General features: G+C 40.0%; 6 protein-coding genes and 1 long non-coding RNA gene across 9 annotated transcripts; 3 read left to right on the top strand and 4 right to left on the bottom strand.

The window, feature by feature from the left end:
- Positions 1 to 841: 841 nt before the first annotated feature.
- Positions 842 to 2203, bottom strand: LOC124190643. Its single transcript, XR_006873022.1, has 3 exons — positions 1430 to 2203; positions 1041 to 1361; positions 842 to 973 (listed from the first exon to the last, which is right to left on the bottom strand). It is a non-coding gene; the product is annotated as an uncharacterized LOC124190643 (long non-coding RNA).
- Positions 2204 to 2389: 186 nt separating this feature from the next.
- On the bottom strand, positions 2390 to 4096 carry LOC124190637 (tetraspanin-33-like). The gene is made up of 7 exons (XM_046583437.1): positions 3823 to 4096; positions 3552 to 3755; positions 3308 to 3481; positions 3113 to 3250; positions 2983 to 3030; positions 2783 to 2899; positions 2390 to 2716 (listed from the first exon to the last, which is right to left on the bottom strand). The coding sequence occupies exons 1-7, from the start codon at positions 3913 to 3915 to the stop codon at positions 2645 to 2647; spliced, it is 846 nt and encodes a 281-aa protein (XP_046439393.1). The 5' UTR covers positions 3916 to 4096; the 3' UTR covers positions 2390 to 2644.
- Positions 4097 to 4919: 823 nt separating this feature from the next.
- LOC124190635 (85/88 kDa calcium-independent phospholipase A2-like) lies at positions 4920 to 8769 on the bottom strand. 2 transcript variants are annotated; one of them, XM_046583435.1, is made up of 15 exons: positions 8616 to 8746; positions 8109 to 8320; positions 7959 to 8049; positions 7764 to 7888; positions 7511 to 7700; positions 7204 to 7443; positions 6878 to 7132; positions 6522 to 6814; positions 6283 to 6458; positions 6071 to 6218; positions 5833 to 6009; positions 5589 to 5757; positions 5436 to 5531; positions 5336 to 5356; positions 4920 to 5260 (listed from the first exon to the last, which is right to left on the bottom strand). In XM_046583435.1, the coding sequence occupies exons 2-15, from the start codon at positions 8135 to 8137 to the stop codon at positions 5066 to 5068; spliced, it is 2205 nt and encodes a 734-aa protein (XP_046439391.1). In that variant the 5' UTR covers positions 8138 to 8320; positions 8616 to 8746; the 3' UTR covers positions 4920 to 5065. The 2 variants fall into 2 exon arrangements, with proteins under 2 accessions (XP_046439391.1, XP_046439390.1); XM_046583434.1 differs by having other exon boundaries at positions 8109 to 8769.
- Positions 8770 to 9777, top strand: LOC124190638. The gene is made up of 2 exons (XM_046583438.1): positions 8770 to 9393; positions 9468 to 9777. The coding sequence occupies exons 1-2, from the start codon at positions 8886 to 8888 to the stop codon at positions 9725 to 9727; spliced, it is 768 nt and encodes a 255-aa protein (XP_046439394.1). The 5' UTR covers positions 8770 to 8885; the 3' UTR covers positions 9728 to 9777.
- A 276-nt stretch (positions 9778 to 10053) lies between these two features.
- Positions 10054 to 16045, bottom strand: LOC124190634 (dnaJ homolog subfamily C member 7-like). Of its 2 annotated transcripts, none has more exons than XM_046583433.1 (9): positions 15693 to 16045; positions 11881 to 12280; positions 11691 to 11809; positions 11466 to 11619; positions 11230 to 11394; positions 10992 to 11157; positions 10770 to 10916; positions 10533 to 10688; positions 10054 to 10456 (listed from the first exon to the last, which is right to left on the bottom strand). In XM_046583433.1, exons 1-9 carry the CDS (start codon positions 15875 to 15877, stop codon positions 10305 to 10307), a joined length of 1644 nt encoding a protein of 547 aa, XP_046439389.1. In that variant the 5' UTR covers positions 15878 to 16045; the 3' UTR covers positions 10054 to 10304. The 2 variants fall into 2 exon arrangements, with proteins under 2 accessions (XP_046439389.1, XP_046439388.1); XM_046583432.1 differs by lacking the exon at positions 15693 to 16045 and adding an exon at positions 12756 to 14820.
- Positions 16046 to 16406: 361 nt separating this feature from the next.
- LOC124190636 (cyclin-Y-like protein 1-B) lies at positions 16407 to 19068 on the top strand. Its single transcript, XM_046583436.1, has 8 exons — positions 16407 to 16610; positions 16746 to 17029; positions 17096 to 17127; positions 17188 to 17376; positions 17445 to 17578; positions 17643 to 17795; positions 17871 to 18027; positions 18098 to 19068. The coding sequence occupies exons 2-8, from the start codon at positions 16792 to 16794 to the stop codon at positions 18221 to 18223; spliced, it is 1029 nt and encodes a 342-aa protein (XP_046439392.1). The 5' UTR covers positions 16407 to 16610; positions 16746 to 16791; the 3' UTR covers positions 18224 to 19068.
- Positions 19069 to 19856: 788 nt separating this feature from the next.
- On the top strand, positions 19857 to 22609 carry LOC124190641. The gene is made up of 4 exons (XM_046583440.1): positions 19857 to 20348; positions 21641 to 21823; positions 21892 to 22011; positions 22080 to 22609. The coding sequence occupies exons 1-4, from the start codon at positions 20274 to 20276 to the stop codon at positions 22152 to 22154; spliced, it is 453 nt and encodes a 150-aa protein (XP_046439396.1). The 5' UTR covers positions 19857 to 20273; the 3' UTR covers positions 22155 to 22609.
- The last annotated feature ends 206 nt before the right edge of the window (positions 22610 to 22815 follow it).

Below are 22815 nucleotides of genomic sequence, written 5' to 3'. Positions count from 1 at the left end.
GTCTGCTGGCCCGGTAACAATTCCCAACAAAAACTGCCATTCTTCCACCCTGGTTGTTGAGCCCGTTCTCTTTCACACACACACACAAGTCTACTCAACACATATGAAGAAGCCCCTTCTATTAGACGTAATACATGAAGGGGATTGCCTCAGCAGCTGCTAGCGGTCGGGATACTGTACAGTGCGCAGTGGATATATGGCGAATCCGCTAGGGAACGAGGGCAATCCATTTTGTGCATCGGATACCGCGCACGCGAGAACGTCTAATGCATAGCGACACAATCGAGACGGAACAGACGCCCGCCCACCCTTCTTCGTCTCTCCTTCTGCCTCCCTTAGTACTCCATAGCTGAATGCCAAAAGACTTGGTGGAAACATAAAAGGAATATATCAAGACAAAAAGGAGAGACAGAGAAACACGATGCCGATTAAGGTTGGTCGACTGCCCAACTTTTCTCTACGATTGGAATAAGACCATAACTGTTCCAGCTGCTTTTACCACTGGATCGATATAAATTCTAAACTCCCAAAGAGAGCTTTAATGTGAAAAGCGTAAAGAAACTGCTACCTAATGAACTAGTTTCTTTTTCTTTTTTATCTTTAAGTTATTACTATTGGATTTCATTTCAGGGAAAGGGATAATTTAAATTCAAACAATTACCAGGGATGTATAGGAGAAAGAAATAAAACTTTAACCATTTGTTTATTTAAATTCATCGAAAGAAGAATAATGTCGGGAGTAGAAAAAAAAATCGTTGACAACTTCTTTTTTGTCTTTACGCTTGGTGGACGTGTTTTACGCTTGATGATTTTGTGCATACCCGGTAATATGTACGTTTTCACGTAAGGTGACGGCAACTCGGTCGCTTGTTGACAAAAGTTGCCGAGCCTCCCACGGCAATCAAATCGCAACCATGTTGGATCCTGACATGCAACTCGCTCCGAGTATATTGGATCGATATCTTCAACTCGCCTGTAGAGACCAACGGGATAATTAATGGGAAACGAAACGAATTATGAGCTTAGTAATAACACCAAACCTTGAACGTGACCATTGGAATTGGCGACATTCCGTATGACTGGACGAAGACTTGTTGCGCCACTAGCTGATGACATAAGCATTGGTCTCTTCATATTGATCGAAGACGGGGGAAAAAAAAGTGGAGATCTATTGCAAACGAATTTAAAAGCGGAGGCAGCACTTTTGATGAAACTCCGAAAACTCCCGGTGACTACGGAAGTTCAGTTTCTTCACATCTGTTCGACACGCTGAAGGCCCACGATGTAGATGTACTTTAGGGACCATAAAGTTTCTGAACTATACCTCTATTCGATCCTGGTAATTTTTTCGTAGAAACTCGCTGATTTTTTAATTTTAAAAATTTAATATTTTAATATTTATCACTAGAATTCATTTGCTGTCGATTACCTCGATTATTCGGCCGTCGGTAGCGAGAGCGTAGGTTTTCGGAACAAACTATATAGCTAGTCGATGCTGATATGGTCTCCATGGAAATGCAGCTGAGCCAAATTGTGTATGAAGAGACTGAATTGAGCGAACCAAGAGCAAAGTGAATCCTCACTCATGCGCGCGTAAAAAGCCATTACTTCCGCCTTTGGTTTTTCAGGGAGCAATCCGAGCAAAGCTTCCAAACGTGACTAATGGCATCGGCATTGACGCCGGGAGTATTCCAAGTGGCCATTAACGCCAGCAAATGAAGCAGAGAATTGCTGCGCTGTCGGACAATACTGAAAGCCGGCAAAACGTTATTGCTGCTAGCTATGAACTAGATTCAGATTTAGATAATATTTCAGTTTAATCCTTGGCAACATGGATCGAAAAAGTGTTGGAATTTCCTATGGTTTGTCCCCGCCGTTGATGGTGTAAGCCTTGCTGCAAGTCGAATGGTGTACGGTCCCGTTTGAAAATCCGGAACATCTGCGCATTATCAAAGAATCCATATGGAAAAAGATGACTAGAGGATTTTACCGGATTTTACCGTAATATTGCCGTTATTTAGATCGCAGACATCAAAGACATAAGTGGCCACGCACACGAAGCCGTAAAATTGTGCACTGCTGGTGCCCAATCAGCAAACGTTCGATCCTTAACGATCCCGTTAATCCATGATGTGCCACTGAAAGGAAAATAAAATACAAAAAAATCAAAGCCATCAAATACACTTTATGGGAAAACTTTAGATAAGAATTGAGTTACCATTTAGAGTGTGACTATCTTGAAGCAATATATCCTTCCAAGTAAGGAAGAGTTTTGAACTGAGAAGTAGAAAGTCAATAGCAGGGAGGACACTGTAGAGAAAAAGTATAGATTCGACAGCAGGATCGATAAGATATCGATTACTCATTCTTCAAAAGAAATTCCCAACGATTTGATTTGGTATCTTTTATTAGAAAAAGTTGTTCTTATTTTTGCTAAATGAAACTTGAACGATGAAAATGACATCATGACAATGCTACAGGGATCTCTGGCGCCAAAAGAAGGCAGTATCACATGCACAACAAACACGTGAATTAAAGCAAACAATTATATCGAAGGTTTGTTCGAAAGTTTAAAAAAAGAAGAGGTGTTTGTTCTCTTGATCTTGGTCTTTGAGAGTCAGAGAAGTAGTGCCTAATGAGAAATTCAATGCATCCATAATGATTTTTGACGTTGAATTTGTCCTTCAAGAGTTCTTGCCAAGAAAATCACAAAAAGCTGTAAAACGGAATAGTAAAAATGTAATAAAATTGTTATGTTCATGAAGGAGAAATTCCCAATTACCTGCGCAAAAGCCACAACAGTGGCTATGCCCGCTATAATGTAGAGGTTACCATACACCCACATTTCGATGATTGAAATGCAGCCACTAATATGAATTTTCTTTGCAGCTTCAAGCTCCTAATAAAATTGTGTTTAATTCGATACAGGTTAATCAAACGATCTCGAATTAAAACTGATTAAAATTATAAATGATAACTTACTGTAAGTTGTTGCGCCTCATAACCGCACATCACGTTAATCAAACCAGTCTGGAACCAGAAAAAAAAAAATTTCCAATAAAATTATCTGTGTGAAGCAATATGAAATTATCAAGGTAACAGATTTCCGTACATTAATGTCCGCAGGATTTCTGCAACATGAAAACGGAACAGCACATCTTTCAACAGAAGGATTAGTTTTTGTGCAGTTGAAATATTCATTCTGAGACCAGTCCAAGAATCCACTTTGACTCAATCCACAACATTTGAACTAGAAATAAAAATAAATGTGAATCTTTGATCAATTTTATAGTTTCAAATAACTTACTTCTTGCTGAGTAAAATCAATTATGTTCTGTAGATCTGGATCTTCTCTGTAGAATTCTATGAGTTTCGAAGTCAAATGCTTTTCTAGCACGCCTGTTACTTTCTGAGGAAAAACAAATCCAAGTGTAGCCAAGGCTAGTTCGGCAATGAAAAACAGTAGCAAACAAGCTGAGTACTATATGTTAAAAAAAAATCATCAAGAACAAATATCATTTTTGAATAAAAGTAAAACAAAAAAAACTTACAAATTTGAGAAGACATGAGTTCTCTCTGAGAGCCCCTACACAGCCAGCAAAACTGACAGTGAACATGACAAAACCAACAATAAGCATGATGATAGATATATCAAGAATCATTTGTTCGGCATTTAGAACCAAACTGTAGCCGGTGCCTTTCCATTTCTCAAAGAAGGCATACAAGCCAACTCCAACAAAAATTCCTCCAAGAAGCTAAAAACCAAATAAAAAATTATTACTGTGAGTATAACCAAGAAAGTAATGCTACATTGTTGCTTACCCAAAACACAAAGTTGAAGAAGAATATGGTGTATTTGACACAAACGTTGATGTGGTTAATGTTACGGCCTCTTCTTCGGCCATAACCACTCATTTTTTTAAAGCACACTGTTAAACGGCAATGTTAAATACCCGTGAGAAGTTGGAGTTAAATACCATCAACATACGGTATTATTATTCGACGAACAGCATTTAGAAAACCATTGTCTAACACCCAACGACCCAACAGACTAAATCTGCTGTCAAATCCACTGTGGGCAGCTGTAGCCTGTGGGGGTCGATGCACTAGGTTTCGGCAACCTTGAATTGGAACAACAACAGCTATTTCCAAGCCGTAGAAGGGTGTGGTTAGAAGCGGTTGCAGAACGCACACATTTGAAACATCAACCCAACTTGAGAATGTGTGCAGCGCGCGACGTCCAAAAAATAATGGCAATGACTCATTGAGCGTGGTTACATCAACATATTTTCCCATTTTACCACAGCATTATTTCGTAATATTCCTTCATTTTCAATTTTTTAAGTTCTAAGTAGGCTATAAAACGAACGCAAGTTTTTTTAGTATCGTGTGACATGTGATTGCGGACGCAAACTAACAGAAAACGGATATATTTTAGAACTCGATTTGCAGGATATTTGATAGTGGCAAAACATGCAGGTTTATGTTTGTACAGGTTACTGACTTACTGGCTAACCTGACCCGCGATACCAAGCGGTGGCGCCAAGGATGGTTTTCTTAAAAAATAAATTAAATCTTGGAAATAATATACGAAACTTAATCCAATACATTCAGACCTTATTTGGAAAAAGAGAAACATTCTACAATAAAACTTGATTAAGATATCTCAAACGGTCTAGAAGTTGCGAACAAACAGACATTGGACACGATGATATCATAATCACATAATTTTAACTACACCACGGCTTCCGCAAACTATTATAAAGCCTACACACATTAGTTCAACGTTCAAACAATACATTCATAATCACATTTTTGAGGAGACTTGATCCTTTGGTTCCGTTCGTAAAAGAACAAATAAAAACTTCTATAAAATGTAATCATTTGCTTCACGGTAAAAGAAATTAAAGGAAACAGAATTCAAATCCAGAACATGTATTGTGCCGCCGTAAATTTATGTAAAGAGAGACCTATAAAGCAAAACAAACTATCCGATCTAATTGTCGTTTTCAATGTTAAGTTAAGGAAGAAATAGGAAAGGAATTCCACAAATGGTACCAGGTACCTAGTTCTTAAGCAACTGTGCGATTCTTTTAAAGTCAGCCGAATGACTGTGAATGAAAGCTTTTGTCTCCCAAAGCATTGGGATCAATTGATCGTTTCGAGTTTCATCTAGCGCAATGTCTTTCTCTAAGCAAGGAGAAAGACGAAAATACGCACATCCGATCATGCTACACCAGCTTCTTGCCCGATCTACAACCTGAATACGCGTCAAATAGGGGATGTTATAATTGGATTGCACTTCAATTAAAAAACTAAATTTTAATTAATTTACCCTTCGATCCGTAGAGGTCACCTAGTGTAGGATAACATTCATAAAAAACAAACATTGCATTTCATTTTTTTTTTTTTTTCAAATTTAGAAGTTTATTTACCTGTTCAACCAATAACTTCCCAAAGGCGGACGCACCCCATGCCAAGCGGGCAGCATCAATCAGACTTTCTGGACGAAAGACATCAATCGTATTCACCTGAAGATGTTAGAAATTTAAAACATTGCAATTATTTTTGCTTCCAGAATTTCTCACCTGTTCAGTTGGTTTGCATCCTGTTCCGAAAGACACAACTAGCATAGGCTGAACGGAACTACCCGCACCTAGAGCGTTCATAACCGAGTTGTATTCTTGTATTTCCGTCAATACGTCCAAAGTCGGATTATTTGCAATCAAGCCACCATCAAGAAAAGAGCCAAAAGCTCTAAAATTGTGGCAAAATAATAAAGAACACGTATAAATAAAACAAACATGGAAACAAACCCTTAAAATATTTTACCTGAAATACGTTGGTGCCGCTCCTGATGCACGCGCAGCTTGCCAAACCATTTGATCTTCAGCTTTTTTAGATTTATTTACTTCGGGTATGCTTAACAAATCTTGTGGTGACGTATAATTACGAAAGATATGGAGATCAGCGGGAATCGTATCCGCTATGACCGCTGTGACCATCAACCTAATGCAATTAAAGTGTCACAACTAAGAGAAGAAAACACTGAAATTGAGTAAAAACTTACTTTGGGCCAGTAATATCAGCCATAGTACGATCACCGAATTCAGTTCTCAGAAAACCCTCCAAATGATCAGCGTTGTAAGGTCTTTTGCCAATAAAAACTTGGTCTTTAAATCGAAAATACATCGATTTACATTCGTAAATGGATTTGCCTTTAAAAATACGACATTTTTCCATCAGTGGCTGAAATGGAAATAAAATAAAAAACGGCTTTACCACAACACAAAGCTAGGGCGAGAATTCCGCCAGTACTAGTTCCAGATATCCAATCAAAATGTTTGATTACGGGCCCCCCAAGAATGGTTTCCAATGCCTCTAACATTTGAATTAGAATTAATCCACGTATCCCACCGCCATCTAAACACAGGATGCGTCCGCCAATACTTGATTTCCTTAACACGAAATCTATTTATCAAAATCTTTTTAATGGCAAGAGCATTGTCGGAAAAACTTACGATCCTTGATTAGCACTTGCTGAATGTTGACACACCTGATGAAGCATGGCGTCGAACAGATAACGCGTTCGAGGTATTTGGTCTACCCCGGAAGATTGCCCATCATCTTTTCCAGTAGGACTACACCCGTCTCCGCATTTTGGCATTTTCTGGGAACAGCGTTTTGCGCCAACAGCGTGTACACAGTACAGCAACTGTGGAGCAGTATTGGAACGCATACCAGCAACTAAATGGCGTGGAGACTCACCTTGATCATTCAGCATGTTCACATTAGAACCAAATGCTATTAATGCCTGTAAGTATACGTATTTTTTTTTTAATTAAAAATTTGGGAAATATTATAACGGAAAATATACCTGAACTATCAGCAGACTTGCAGAGCTAGACGCTAAATGAAGAGGTGAATTGCCAGTAGAATCCACTAAATTAGGATCCGCTCCACAACTCAAAAGAGCAACAACACACTCAAACCGATCTCTTTGTACCATAACATGCAAGGCAGTGTGACCACTAAAATTGCGAGCATCAATGCTACAACCGAGCTCTACAAGGGCGATAACCACTTCTTTCGTCGTAGCCCAATGTAAAGGTGTGCCTCCATTTTTCATATCCTATGATGAGCAAAATGATTAACAAAATTTACAGAACACTTGTTCTGTCTACAAAAATCTACAAAATTTACTTTGACGTGAAGTTGATTGGGGAAAGCTGTTAGAATTTCTTTAGCACACGCGAAACTAGTGGCGACCGCAGTTTGAACGATGGAACCTTCATCATTGCTAGATGCGTTGACATTCGCCCCTGCTGCTATGAGAGCTTTAACATTATCCGGTTTATCCGCTAGGCAGGCTAGATGGAGTGGCGTTTGATTTTCTTCGTTCTTAGAGTTGATCATTCCTTGTAAAGGACAAAAACCTAAAGCCTAGTACAATGGAAAAAATTAAGTTACATAATTACGCAGTCGGTAACAGCACTACTAACTTAATTACCTCGATTGTTTCTTTGTTTGCTGTTGCGGCGTAATGATACACAGTATTTCCTTTATGATCTCTTGCATCAAACTGCACATTTTCGGACATGGTGCTACTTATTACAGCTTTCACGAACTCTGCTTTCCCGCTTTTGGCTGCCACATGCATTGGCGTCATTCCAGTAGACTCGTCACAAAGGCAAAGCAGACTGATAAAGTATTTAGTACGTTAATCTAACGATGTCGACTAACAGATCAATAAAAAACAATACGCGGAAAGTGAAGGATCCTTAAGGCCATCTTGCAGACCATAATAGGCAACGATATGTGCAGCAGTCCAACATGGATTAACAATTATAAGAGACCAGACTTCTTGAAGTTGGGGTAGCATACACAGCTAGAAATTTAATTAAAATATATATGAATCAAAACAAAATATTATTTTAATATTTGGTCGAACTTCAAACCTCTACTGATATTTTCAATAGATATGGCAGTTTATCTCTAGCCATTTGAAAATGATGTTCCACAAATGTTTCTTCTGAAGACCTGCAAAGGCTACAAGATATGGTATGAATATTTGAATTTCCACAAAATATTGAACAATAAAGGTTTACCTGAAAAGTTTATCCCTACTACCTGTCATGATCAACTCAAAACCAGCAGCATTAACACTCGCACCCTTTCCATACAATACTAAACATTGGTCTCTTTTACAAACATTTCTAGTTATTAATGAAGATGAGGAAACTTCTGTGACTTTAACAGGATCTGTTATACCGGAGGAAGTAAGAGAATTAACCAAATTTGTGGCAACAGCAGAAGCTAACTGAGAAAAAAAGGACATTCTTAATTCTTTAAGGAACTTGTGAAGGTTACACTTTTTTGGTTTGGATTTTGAAATGCAGTAAATCAGAATACTGTTGTTAAATTAGGGTTTTGAATATTTTGCTGACAAGACAGAAAGATAATAAGTGAATTCTCGCAAATGATATGATTACTGTTTTAATCACTATCTGATGACTGGCACTGACAGATGAAGCTATGGATAAGTACAAGTAGGCTAATACGAAATGCACAAGTAGGACGAGGGAGATATGCGTTTTCTTGATATAGTTTTCTACCTAACGTAAACTAGAATGACGTTTATTCAAGTTATCCTATAAATTAACGGTAGAATCGTTGAGAAATGTAAAAATCTATGTGATCTCTCTCACAGGACTGTTGTTCTTTCGTAATTTTCGTCTGCAGATTTATTGCATCATAGACTTCGTCTGCTCTTTGCAGACGAAAATATTATGTTTTGTGTTTTTGTATTTTCGTGTATTTTCGGGATTATCAGGCAGGCAACAATCAGACCTTAAATCACACTTAAATCAGTATTTATAGTAAATATGTGGCGTCAGTTGTCGTTTCGAATATTTCTTACCCCAAAGAAATCATTAAGTAATAATACATGCAAATTGAATTCTGCTTATCAGCAAATACATCATCACCAAATAGTCAATGGGATCAGTCACAAAGCATGTTTTAAAAGAGATTTTGCTAACCAACTTGAAGGAGTATCTCGATTTTTGACTTTTCGACCACAATTAATGAATTCCTTAAGACAATTTTCAGAAGAAAAAATTGAGATAAAGTCTGATGCAACTGAATTGCTAGATGATGAGAGTTGGCACAGAATTGGCGATTCAGAAGAAATAGAAGAATTTGATGAATTTGAAGGAGTTTCCTTAGAGCGAGGGATCACTGGAGTATTTGATATTGAAGAATTTGTGGACATCTTATCCCAACAAAAGCTTGACCAAATAGTTGTAATTGCTGTTCCACCAGAGTTGAATTATGTAGATTACATGGTGATCACTACTGGAAGATCTCCTAAGCAAATGACTGCTATTGCAGGTAAATTATTTATTTTAAAATTAAGTGTCTATTTTATTATTATCTGCATCATTATTGTCTATACTTTATTACAGAATTCATAAGAAAAGTTTTCAAAAGGCGGTGTTTTGAGACAGATCCTTTACCAGTTATAGAAGGGAAAGATAATAAAGATTGGATTGCCTTGGATCTGGGAAATATTGCACTGCATATATTTTCAAGCAAAACAAGAAAAATATATGACCTTGAAACATTGTGGACATGTGGAGCAGATTTTGATGACCTATCCAATGAGAAGGAGGATGTTGTGGCAAGCTTAATGAAGGAACATACTTTCCCCAGTCTGAACTCATAGTTCATGTAAAGATGTTATTTTTTTGCTCAATAGATGATTTTGTACTATCATGTTTTCAATTTATTTTATCATACCTGTTTTTGCATTATGCACATAGCCATTCTATAGCCATTCTAAAGCCTAGCTAAAGAAACATAGCTATATTATGTGTTGAATTACAACTTGATATGTGTAATATTCTACATTTACTACCAACTGTAATGAGCTAAGTTATCTAATCTAGTGCAAGATATTTCATTTTTCAAAAAATGTTTCATCATCGAGTAGATCACACGAAATAAGATTTCTATACTCTATTACCAACCAAAAGAAACAAAAAACGATGATAAATCTTAGTCCGTGTATAGCATAAGAAGATTCGGTCGTGAGTCTAAGGGATTGGGATATTGTATGGACAGCGCAAATAACTGGCAAATGTTTTTTTTTACAGCCACATGCATCAACTTTCGAAAAGAAAATTTTGCCGACTGAAAGGTAAGACCAAAGGTGCTCATGTCTTACGGCCAATAACGGACTCTTCGATATTTGAATGCACAGGTTAATAGAATAGCATACGAACGGCTGCATAGATGTAATTTTAGCCAAACTGAAAGTTAAAATTGCCTGGACAATGGCCGCCCATTCCACCGCCACCCATGCCTCCCATTCCTCCACCCCCCATGTTACCCATCCGGAACATGCTTGGACCACCGAAAAATGCTTGGAATATTTGATTAGGATCCATTTCGCCTGCAATGAAAAATGGATAAAAAGAGAAAAAATTAGCGGTGCAATTTTATCACTTTAATGCGAATGCTGATTTTACTTGAATATCCGCCACCGTCATTATCATCGATATCATGCCCATTATCATATCTAGATTTCTTTTTGGGGTCTGACAGGATACCATAGGCTTCTCCCAATTCCTTGAACTTCTTTTCTTGCTCTTTCTTTTCCTCTTCAGTAGCACTTGAATGACGATCTGTGGCAAGAGTAAAAAACATTGTTAGAAAGATTCAAAAGTATGAGCGAATTTTACTGATTATCGGTAATAAATACACACCTGGATGATGAACAAGTGCTCGTTTCTTGTAAGCTTTTTTTATTTCATCGTCGTTTGCGTTACGGTCGACGCCCAATATCTTGTAGTAATCCTTTCGTTGGGACTTTTTCAATGCCAATTTAGCTTCATGTAGCAATCGTTTGTATTCTGAATTTTAAAAATTGTTTAGTCAAATTCTAAGGTTATCAATTTAAAAGAGAGTTTAAGACCAGTTAAACAAACCTCGATTTTTTTCCATTTTGTTGACTTTTTCATAGTCTCTTACGGCATCTTCAAACTGTTCAAGGTCCATACAAATCTTAGCCCGACGCAAGTATGCTTTGATGTAAGTTTCGTCCAACTCAATGGCCCGGTCACAGTCGCCCAAGGCTTCTTTTAGTTTGCCTAGCTGCAAATGGAAAAAGACAACAACACATCATAACTCTGTAGTGCTGCTGATTGAATTGGCAAATCAACATACCTTTACAAGAACTACAGCGCGGTTAAAATATACTTTGGCATTGGTCAGTTTGTTGTTAGGATCAATAATCAGCGTGGCTGTGTACAATTCATGGGCTTCTTGATATCGCCCGGCCTTGAAAGCTTCGTTGCCTTCTTCTTTCTTGGTTTTTAGTAATTTTGCTCTCTGCAATTGAGTAGACAAACATGATAAGCAAACAGAATAAAGCAAATATTAGGGGGGAATGTTTTACTAACTCTGAAGATATCACGAGCTTTAACATGGTCTGGAGCCATGAGCAGAACCTGTTTAAAGTGAAGGAACGCCCGTTCGATATTGTCTTGATAATAAAAGCACAAACCCCTGACCAAAAGGGCATCCGCATTTGTTTGATCTGATCTGAGAACATCACTGTAAAATCAAAATGAGAGTTAATGAACTGAAAGAATATAATACGTAAATGGAAATATTGGCAAACGTACTTGGCCATTTCTTCTGCTTCGGCGTATCGACCAAGTAACGCGAGACATTCTGCTTTGGTCAATTTCAGACGTCGAGCAGCTGGGGCGTGTTCTAATGAGCGATCGCAGCAGAAGATTACCTTAAATGAAGACAAAGTTTTAGCAAACAACACGAATAAAAAAAAGTAACAGAACAAATTCTGGGAAATACTTTGCGATAATCGCCTTTGGCGTTGGATTTGATAATTTCTTCAGCAAACTGTTGGAGAGCTTGAAGTGAACGCTTCTCGTTTGTCAGGTCGGAATTCGGATCGAGTTCTTCTGCTTTGTTGACGGCGTTGAGGGCAGCCGCTGTATCACCCAGTGCAAGGCAGCATTTAGCTATACGGACGTAGCCTTTAGCGAAGCCGGAATCCAGGCGTGTACTCTCACGGGCATCTTCCAAGGCGTCTTGGTATAAACCCATCATCATGCGACAGGCAGCTCGGTTGCCATAATAGGCCACACTGTCCGGGCAAAGCTCGATAGCTCGCGTGTAACAAGCCAATGCTTTTCTGTAGTCTTTCACCTTGTAATGAGCATTGCCTTCCGCCTTCTTTTCCTCCGCAAGACTGCAAAAAAAAAACAGAAAAGAAAATTGCAAATGAAAAAAGCGAGCTAGAAAAAAAATGTGCCTACACAAATCGAGACTTTTGCCAAGGACGCAAAACAAAGCGATTATTTTAACATGACGTCAAGCCAACAACTTTCTCGGTTGTGAGCCGGGCGCGACTGGAAAATGAATGATTTACGGCTAAGTGATTTTCATTAAGGCGGTAGAAATTGTACATTCACATTTATATTATATTAGGAGAGACTGTTGGTGATGCGATTTCTTTCCTGGAAATCCAGTCAGATAAAATATTGACGAATGCCAACTGCCCACGGAACAACGAAAGTACGAGTCGCATGAAAATGAAGTGGTTAAGGTACAGTCGAACATGTTCTTTCTTCAGTTTGGAAATGTTAGAATAAAGCGGATGTATAGGAAAAGGCAATCTGTGCTGAGGATATGTTTGATGGCCTTTCCCATTTGGAAAATCCTACCTCAGAGTAAGAGCCCAACGACGGCTGTTGGTTGAACCACTCGCCGGGCGGATTGGTTCATCCAGTTCGATGTCCAACTCGGGTTCGAGATCTGACTCTACGACAAGATTCGGCTTTTCCGCAACGAAAACGGGACCATTGATAAAAATTGACGAAGTGTTTTTACGACTAGAGATGGGACTATCAACCATGGGAACTCTTGGATCCTCATCCGGAACCTGAATGTCCCTTTCTGGGTCAATCACAATACCAGAGTCGTCCGATTCCACCTCAATGTGAATGGGAATGATCCGAACGACAGGCGGCTTACGTGTCGTCGACTGTCTGTACGATCGCGACGACGAATGTTGACTCGGCTGCTTTGAGTCTTGCGGTCTTTGTCTACGGTAGTCTTTCGGCGACTCGGGCGGCTCTGGAGTCTCTTGCCTTTCAGGAGTTTCCTCCTTTCCTACGTGAATCTCTTTTGTTTCTTGAAATTTCTGAGATTCTTCATATTTTGGATATGCTTGGGGCTTTTCTGGTTCTTTCGCTTCTTGGGGTTTTGGGGGCTCTTCGGCTTCTTGGGGCTTCTGTGATCTTGGAGGCCTTTGGGGTTCTGGAGTCTTTTGGGACTTGACGGGATCTTGGAACAAATGCTGAGACCGATGATTGCCTCTGTTACTATAGCTGTTGCTCAGCTTGATGGTGATGACATGCGTTCGAGTGGTCGGACGTGGTTCGGTTTTAGATACGGTGATGTCATCGACACGGACAGAAGGGGCTGCCACATTTGTATCGGTGTCCATATTAGCCGTCGACGATGTTCCAGTTGCCGCTGACTGAGGCTTAGACTGACTCATTCGGCTATAAATATCGGGGCGAACGGGGTTATCCGTTCGGCGCCAGTGTAAGTCGGCAGACTTAGTCAACAGTCGATGCAGTCTCTCGGTGAGCGCATCGGCACGGGCCAAAAGTCTTTCAGTGGCCGAATCAGCTGTCCGACGATGATGGTACCAATTCGATCCGTCACTACGGCTCTTGAACGGACTGCTGCTGGATCCAGTACTCGAGTTTGGAGATGAGTGCGGGGACGAATGTCGCGGCCTATAACTTGCCCCACTGTTCAAGCTGCTCGTCTCGGGTCGAAAATGACTGAAATCATTTTGATAATGTCGTCTCGTGTATGACGACGGTGGCGGCGGCGACGGATGGGATGGATAGTACTGCTGACGGTACGAGGGAGTCGAATAAGCGGATGAAGATAAGTGGACCGTGTGAAGGAACACGTTGCTGGCCGGATTGCTAGTGCGGCTCTGTTGACGAAATCGATTTCGTGGGGCCGTATCCTGGTAATAAGACGAATACCAAGGCATCTTCATGTCTTGCGTACGTCACAGGGAGGAGGGAAGAAAATTCGATAGCAACAAGGATTTCCGGCGAATAAAAAAAGAGAGCACTTCGAATCTTGTATGATGAAATCACACGAGAAAGTGACGGAACGTGACTTAACAAATATGGTCCGTCAAGACCAACCAAAACACACACGCAAAAAAAAAATAGAACTGTTTTCGCCAAGTTTTAATCCGTCCTGGTTGCCGCAAGGCGGTCTCGCAACGACTGAACGCGCTAGACGAAGATCGCAGTCTCTTTTGAGAGTTTTCGTAGTGCCCATACCTCCCCCAAATCGCCTTTAAGATTCAGTAACGACTCACAGCTCAGCCGCAGGGGCTATTCACGAAGCAATGACGAAGTCAACCCGCCGGAAGAGAAGCCAAAACAAATCCAAATATAGCAGACGGCGTTCTCAAAATATATAAAAATCTCCCCTCCCACCTCCTAATGACGTGTGCAGCCCTCCCCGAGACGACGAACAAATAACGAGTCTCTCCTTGAGTCCTTTCACTGTCGGGACTGACCGGTTGGGAGAAGAAAAACAAAAATTTTTGTTTTGGGGAGACGAGGAGGGGGTTGTTGTTAAGATTTTACAAAGTTCGGCAACACTAGCAGCGTCAAGGCCAGCCAGCTTTGTTCAAACATGAGCCAGCAGCAGCAAGCAACCTGAACGATCCTGCTGCAGCAACTTTACGTCATGCGTCAAGGTCTCTTCTTTCTTTTCCTCGATCTGTTGACGACTCCACCTTCCGAGCGAACTGTATATACCATATTAGAAATTTTTTAAATACAAGATCCCAACGAGAGATCTTCAGGAAACAGCTAGATGTCGTTGACCTTCAAGCTCGCTGCTGCTGCTGCTGAACACTTTTCTCGAAAAGGGATGATAATAAACAAAATCACCTATCGTGATGAAAAGATTCACGTGCCCAAACATGAAACAAACTTCAGGGTCATGGGGAATTTTACTGACGAGACTTTTTTTGTTGTTCAAAACAATGTTCAAAATGAAACGAACGAGAACCCAAAGAACTCGTTGGCTGGTTTCACATCTGGCGGATGGATAGTTAACTATAATCCATGTAGAAAAAGTTGTTGATTATTTTGAAGGTAACAAAGAAAGGAAGTATTTGAGGTGTTGCCAGAAAATTTCACTGCCTATGATGCCAACAATGAACCATTTTCAGATTTTCATGAGCAAACACTTTCCTACTTGTGGGAGTAACCTACATCCATAGATCATGCCCGTCCACAAATGGTAAAATGGACCTCCACCCAAAGCATTTATCAGGTCAAGTACAGCATCCTTAATAATGATAGACCAAACAGCTTCGTGGGTAGAAGAAAGACACAAGTCTTCAACCTACATTATTCTAGCAATAATTTAAGACAAATTTCTATTGCATGATTCATGGAACTTTTTCTTTCTTAGCCTGTGGGGGAAAACATGTGTTAATCTAGTTAGAAAGGCGGTGGTCATCACATGACACGAATAAAGCTATTTAACAGCAGGTTCTGGGAACTTTTCACTTTGACATAAAATTTATAAACTGTAATTGTTCTTACACTTCAGGTGGTGGTGTGATATCGACGATGTCATCTTGTGACCCGTGGGACGAATCCATCATGTCATCTTCATGAGTGCAGTCCGTACCGTCCAACGTGACCAAATCCTCCAAACACTCGACTTCATTTTGGTCGTCATCGGCCAAGTTGATTTCTTCGATAACACGACCGTCCGATTCTGCCATGGTAGCAAGTGTTTAAAAGAGAAGGAAGTCAGTAGATCTTTTTCCGAAATCTCTTCTCTTCTAGAACAAAATTACACTTGCTTAACCAAGAGTTTCCAGAACGAGCTAAAAAGTAAAAAGAACAAGTGAATCGATTCGTTTCGAATCGATCACTAGCGAATCGATTGGTACTTGACAAATGTCAATACGTTGTCATAACTACATTATTGAATAAATAATTTAAAAAAAACTCTTGTTTGTAAAAAAAATATGGTATAATTTGATCTGATAGTAATTTTCAATTGAAGTATTTTTGTTTTTTGGGCAATGCAAAGATGTGGCCACAAGTGCGCTCTTGAGTCGGCTAAGAACACCGACTGATAGGAGAACGCCTCTAAAATAGCTAAATAAATACATTTATTTAAAACTATCCATAGATTGTACTTTAAAAAATTAGTACTCATTTAAATTTTATTGTATAAATGATTTCGAGAAGAACTCACGCTGAATTGTTAAATTCACGCTTGTCCATTTATGAATGTGGCAATGTTGAGGGGCAGCTTGCAGCTTGCAGGCTTTTCCAAAGCAGCGGTTCCTAATGGAGTAATAAAGTGATTAAATATAGAATTCAAGTTTGACATTTGATTGAATATTATTTCCGGTCGTTTTGCGTGACCTGTTTTTCCGTTCTCATGAAGGCATTGATATTTGAACGACACATGTCTAGAAAACAGACGAAGACGACCCGTCTCCAGTAAGTCGGATAGAAAAATTCTTCCCTCATATCGATGGCGATATCGCACTGACTTGTGTTTTTTCGCCCTTTTCTTCACCAGACGGAACTCATTTTGATCATGCCTAGACTTATTTCGTCTTTTTCTGTCAAAAGATTTTGAAGAACTGTGATTTTTTTGTCCACATCAGCAAGAGTTATCATGGGTAACAAACACTCATTGGGCTGCTGTTATTACAACGTCAGTCCTCAACCCCAACGAAAAGTCAATGATGTATCTGAACGAAGAGTGTTAGAAGCACATGAACCCTGCAGGGCCGAAAGTACAACAAACCTACAGCATATCAGTGAGAGAGAACCTGAAGATTGGCAATCAGACCCGTCTCTCCACCCGAAAGCTGAAACAATATTTATGGAAAGATCAAGAGCTGCTATTCATGGTAAATAATATTTAATTTGGTTAATGTTAATTATACTGAATACAAAATTTTGTATGGAATCTCTAGAGGGACTAGAAAGGAGGAGAAGCCAACTTCAGGTACATTAATATTGATTTATTGCCGTGTCCATTTCCTCATTCCATTCTGTTTATTTGTAGCTCCATGATAGAGGGACCTTGAAAAAATCCAACTCTTGTTCTACCATCTATGTAGATGAGAGTACTGTTTGTCAGCCTAATTTAAAGAACACTATCAAGTGTGTGACACTAGCCATTTACTATCACATCAAGAACCGACAATCAGATAGGCAAATGGATATTTTTGACGAGAAACTTCATCCTTTGTCGGTCAGTAGACGTCATCTTATTTTGGTTGTCAGCTTTAATTTTGCTAATTTATTATTTCACTATTATAGAAGGACGGTGTTTCTAATGACTACTGCCGGTACAATCCCGACCACCGCCAAGTCTACAAGTTCGTCAGAACGTTATTCAACGCCGCCCAACTGACAGCCGAGTGTGCCATCATCACCCTGATTTATTTGGAAAGGTTGGACGTCATTCGAGGAATTACGAAATCAGCAGTGCAATAACCTGTTGTCTTTCCAATTCAGATTATTAACCTACGCAGAAATCGACATTACCCCTGGAAATTGGAAAAGAGTGGTGCTGGGTGCCATTCTATTAGCTTCCAAAGTATGGGATGATCAAGCAGTTTGGAATGTTGACTATTGCCAAATTCTCAAAGATATCACAGTGGAAGATATGTAAGTTGGCATAGCAAGAGATTAAAAGCTTATCTGAATGAACCGGGTCTCCTAATGCTTTCCTTTATCAATCAGGAACGAGTTGGAGCGTCATTTTTTGGAAATGCTTCAATTCAACATCAATATTCCGTCGAGCGTTTACGCCAAATATTATTTTGACTTGCGGACGCTTGCCGAGGCGAATGAAATGAATTTCCCAGCTGAGCCTTTGACGAAAGAGAAGGCAACCAAGGTAAAAACAAAAATTGTTTCACATTTCGCCATCCAAGTGAGCTGATGCAATAACCTTTTTCAAATTACAGCTCGAGGCCATGTCTCGTGTCTGCGAGGATAAATTGGCATCTGATATTTTGCGAGCAAATTTGAAACGCTCAGCCAGCATGGACAATGTCAACATTTCACGCCGGAGCATAGCCATCCTGTCGTAAATGAAGACGTCTTTTGTCATTGTGTAACGCATCCTCCGTCTTGTTTTTTGCACTCCCAGACATTCAAGATCCCCCAAACACTTTTTTCCCCCCTCGTCTACCGTATCCTTTCAAGACAATGAGGCTGGACTTCTTCCTTCCCACTCCGTTGGCTTCTTCTTCCCATCAAAAGTGCCTCATGACACTCTCATGACTTGTGAAAAATCCTTTATCCCATTGATTATTTTCCACGAGGAAAAAAAATTTACTTAATCAATTACGATTTCTATTTTCTCTCTCCCTACTGATTTTTTGTTCATTTTCTTGCCTTAATTTTCTTTTTTCACTTTTTATTATTTTTAAAAAAAATCCATTGCATGCTTGAAATGATTTAGCTCTCCTAGTCAATCAACGTAGATTCGAGGATGAAACACCAGGCGTTACGCCACACCAAGTCTCCCGAAAAAACACGCCATTTAAACTAACAAAAGAAAAAAGGACAGAGTAAAAGAAAGAGAGAGAGAAAAAGATAATGACTTAACCAATGTAAATTTTCTTTACTCCCAAACTACTCGTCCTACATATTACTACCGAAAAAGAACTACACAAAATTCTTATTTTCTCCCCTATCCCCAAAATTTCCCAGCCCTCGGTTTCCGTTTTTTGACAGTCTCGATTGGATGCCTAATATTCCCCCCCCCCTTTCAGCTCCCCCCTATATCCCTTCCAAAATAAAAAAGTTTTGCGGTTTCTTCCTTTTGTTTTTCAAAAAAAAAAATTTCGGTTTAATTCTTCCGGTACATATTTCACATGTGATGATATGCCGTTGATGGACAATTAATGATAATAAAGACATGTCATTCAAATTCAAAATTTTTAACTTTTTACAGTTGTATACAAGAGTCAGGGAAGCAGAACTTGGTAAATTATGCTATGTAAAAAATGTTGTTGTCTGTAGGTTTTTTGTTGCTTTCGTGATGAAATATGAATATGGAAACAAATAAGCAAGGCGTCGAATTCCAACTGGTTTTCAACCCTGGCGAGTGTTTCTTTCACTTGCATTTTTAATTGCTACACCGCTGCTGCTGGGTTGGTTATGCGATTATAACTTGATGCGTGCGTCAAGTGAGCCGTGATGCGCTCACGAATGCGAAACCATAGCGTGAGTCTGTATAAATTGTCTTTTGAAAATTCCCGTCCGAAAAAAATGTTTCCTTTTTTCTACAAAAATTCCATCCGAGCGGAATCGTATTTCCTTAAAAAAAATGGCGGAAATAATTCGAACGCGCGCAACTGAGTGTCGCGCAGGTGTGTTTCAACTTTTTTTGTTTGACTTACGCAACCGGGTCTCTACGGGAACACCTGTTGAGCGCGCGCGTCCCGCGGAAAAAAATTTATACTCGCAACTGTCCAATCACAAACCTTTTCTGGCCAGCAAAGTAATATTACAACCAAATTCCACCGGAGGGCTTCCAAATACTATATAATACACACAGGTTTCCAACAGCAAACGAGAGCCCTGCGTGTGCGTTGGGTTGTTGGCCTCCTTTCCCCCCACCACTACTACTACTACGTATACTACTATCACGGATAGGTGGTTGCTCCGCCCACCACCAAGGCTGACAAAAAAGCCCGACGAAAAAGACCCCACTGGCCACGTAACCCTCGAGCCAAACGCAGCGCGGGATCCCTATATGTATACGTCGCGGGTCGTGAGAGAGGGACCTGCGTATAATTCTTTTTTGTCTTCTTCTATCGCTTGTTAGAGTCAGTTGCATTGCAGAGTCGGTCGCCTTAACTGTCGTGGACGCCAACTTGATTATTTCGCAGCCAACTCCGGTGTAGTACAGCGCCGTACAGTGTTGTGTTTTTCGTGACCCGACGCGCTCCCGTTTGGCCAATTCTTTTGATTGTGCGTGTGGTTGTGTGTGTGGACGAGTCGTTGGTGAATTCTTTCGGCGTGCGTGAAAGGCGACAACTGCCGTTTTTCAACAAGTTGTTGTGTTGTTGGGCGTGTCCCCAACGCGATTTCTCGGCGGTTAAAAACAACCCAACAACAGCAAACACCATCATGGCCGAAATGAAAGATGTTGTCGGGTCGCTTCTAGGCCGCTGGGCTGTGCCTGCCCTCAAACTCATCCAAATCGTAAGTTTTTAACAACATCCCGCCCGAAATGAAACCATTTTTGAAATTAAAGAAATTAACAATCGATTGTTGCGTATTCTAAAACAGCGCGCGGTATTTATTTTCCCGCACGGCAAACGAGTTGTGCGCCATAGAGAGACGCACAGCTAAGGTAAAGGTCACGCTTTTATAATGTACTACACTGCGGCACACAAGGGCGTCGTATAGACTCGTTTCCTATTCCAACCTCCGCCCCTCTACCATACACACTAACAACTATGATAATGCTGCTGCTGCCCGAACGTGACCCGAGGGCAATAGAGAAAAAGCGTTGCCTTTTGCCGTGGTGGCGCCTTTGATATGAAGGGTCCGACGATGGGTTTCCTGCGTGAGAGGCACACGAAAAAAAAAATAAAAACTATAGAAGACGACGACGACATAGTTGAGAACAGGTACAGGCTAGATTTCTAACAAGGACTTGAACGCGATATCAAATGAGGAAACGCGTGAGTCGCATGGGCAAAAGACAATCCAGCAACAAATGAAAAGACAAAATTTCCTTTTTGAACACAATTTTCAAGCCGAGCATTGTAACGATTCCGACACGCAATCGAGGGGAAATGTGTACGTATAGAAATAATTTGTGTGTCACGGACCGCAAACGCCGAATGGGGGCCACAGCGTCGGTTCCGGTCCCCCCCTCCACAATAACAAGGAAAAAAAAGAAAAAAATTCCGTCATTCAAAACCTGATGGACGGGACAACAGAATTCCCGGAAGTGATAACTTGCACAAAAGGATAAAAAATGTTGATTGAAAAAATATGAGGAAAGTAACGAGATTTTTAATCGTGTTTTATATTCATCCCGTCGTTGTTTTCCCGCAACATTGTTATGGATAGATTTGTATGTATACCACCTGTCACGGAGGTAACAGCCATTCTTGCATTAACGTCAATATTACCTTTTGTACTTTTTTTACGACGTCTGCATTTAAAATTCAAACATCAAAAGTTATAAGCGCATTAAACAATCGATAATCCAATCTCCGAGATAGACTCGGCAGGGTTAAAAATATAAAGAAACTGATGATAAAGAAATGATTGTTTTGGGTAGTATATCTCTTCCCCCTGCGGTTATTATTACCCTCCACCATGAAATACTATAGTGTATTGGATTATTTGACAGTCAAAGGCGGGACTGACTCTCTCGGTCGTGTTCTTTTTAGACAATTTCCCCTCCAACTCTTATGTCTGAAGCGTGTAATCTTATTGTCTTTTTTCTCTTCCCCCTCCGGTACCGCGCTCGTATATAGTTGCTGGCCATCATTTGCATCGCCCTGTTGCGCTATTACAATTTATCCTTCGGCGGAGAACTCAACCAGGCCTCCTATCACGATCGTTACCTCTTCGGTGTCATGACCATCGGTGGTATGCTGCTCGTAACCATTCCCATCTTCGTGGCCCACCTTTTCGGATCGGAAATTCGACCAGGATTGGTATGTTATAGGCACTCATTTTTACTTCATTATATCATGATTGACACCACTAATGACTTGATGAATAGGATTTGATTTACTCGCTGATGGGATTCGTCCTCTTTCTGACGGCCGGAATCCTCTCGCTTGAATTTTACGTCATCTACCGCAATCGGCCAGGCAATTTGAATGCGGGGCGATCGCTCGGGGTATAATTTTTCACCTAAAACTTTGCTTTTTAGTTAAATTTGTATTTAATTTCTCCTTTTTTACACAGTCGATGCTCATCATCAATTCATTCTTCTTTCTGCTCAACACAATCGTTTCTCTGGTTCGAATTTTCCTCAAGTAATTCGGCAGTTTCATCTCAACTCTGAAGCACAAAAACAAGGAAAACCAAATTTTCAACACAAAATCCAATCAGACAAAATTAGTTTAATATTTTATCTAGAAATTTTCTTAGATGTTTCCAACTCTTCATTTCGAAAGGGTTGGGCAACGAATTTTGTTGTGTACCATATTTTTTCTGTTGAGCCACCACCATGCAAATCACACACACCAAACTTGTAACCAATATCACACAATATTTCTTATTAGCTCTATTTAGAGATGATGCCCTTCTATACTATTTTAAAAAAATGAAGTTGTAATAACGTCCTATCCGACTGCCGATACCGGTGCTCTAATTTATCAAGAAAATTGGCACTGCAACCAAAATCTCAATTGTGTAGAGTCTGAAATTAAGTAGATGACGTTCTGTTGACGTGTGGAAACAACGGCATCAAATACAAAAGTATCTCATTTTTATTGGACGATTCGCGAACGCTTTGATAGAGATAACGGCCCACAAAATAATGATGAGTCGTCTTCAATTCGTAGTAGATGAGATTCACAATAATGCGGAAAAAAATATTTCCAAGTAAAAAATATGACAGGGAGGGTGAAGGGCTGGTTGTCGAACAAACGTTTTGGGTAAAGGCCATCCCCTTTGGCGAAATAACAAGGAGCAACTG

The sequence above is a fragment of the Daphnia pulex genome, chromosome 3 (assembly GCF_021134715.1).
Source record: "Daphnia pulex isolate KAP4 chromosome 3, ASM2113471v1".
In the NCBI taxonomy this organism is placed as follows: domain Eukaryota; kingdom Metazoa; phylum Arthropoda; class Branchiopoda; order Diplostraca; family Daphniidae; genus Daphnia; species Daphnia pulex.
Note: the sequence above shows the minus strand (reverse complement) of the source record. Positions and strands in the feature narration are given on the sequence as shown.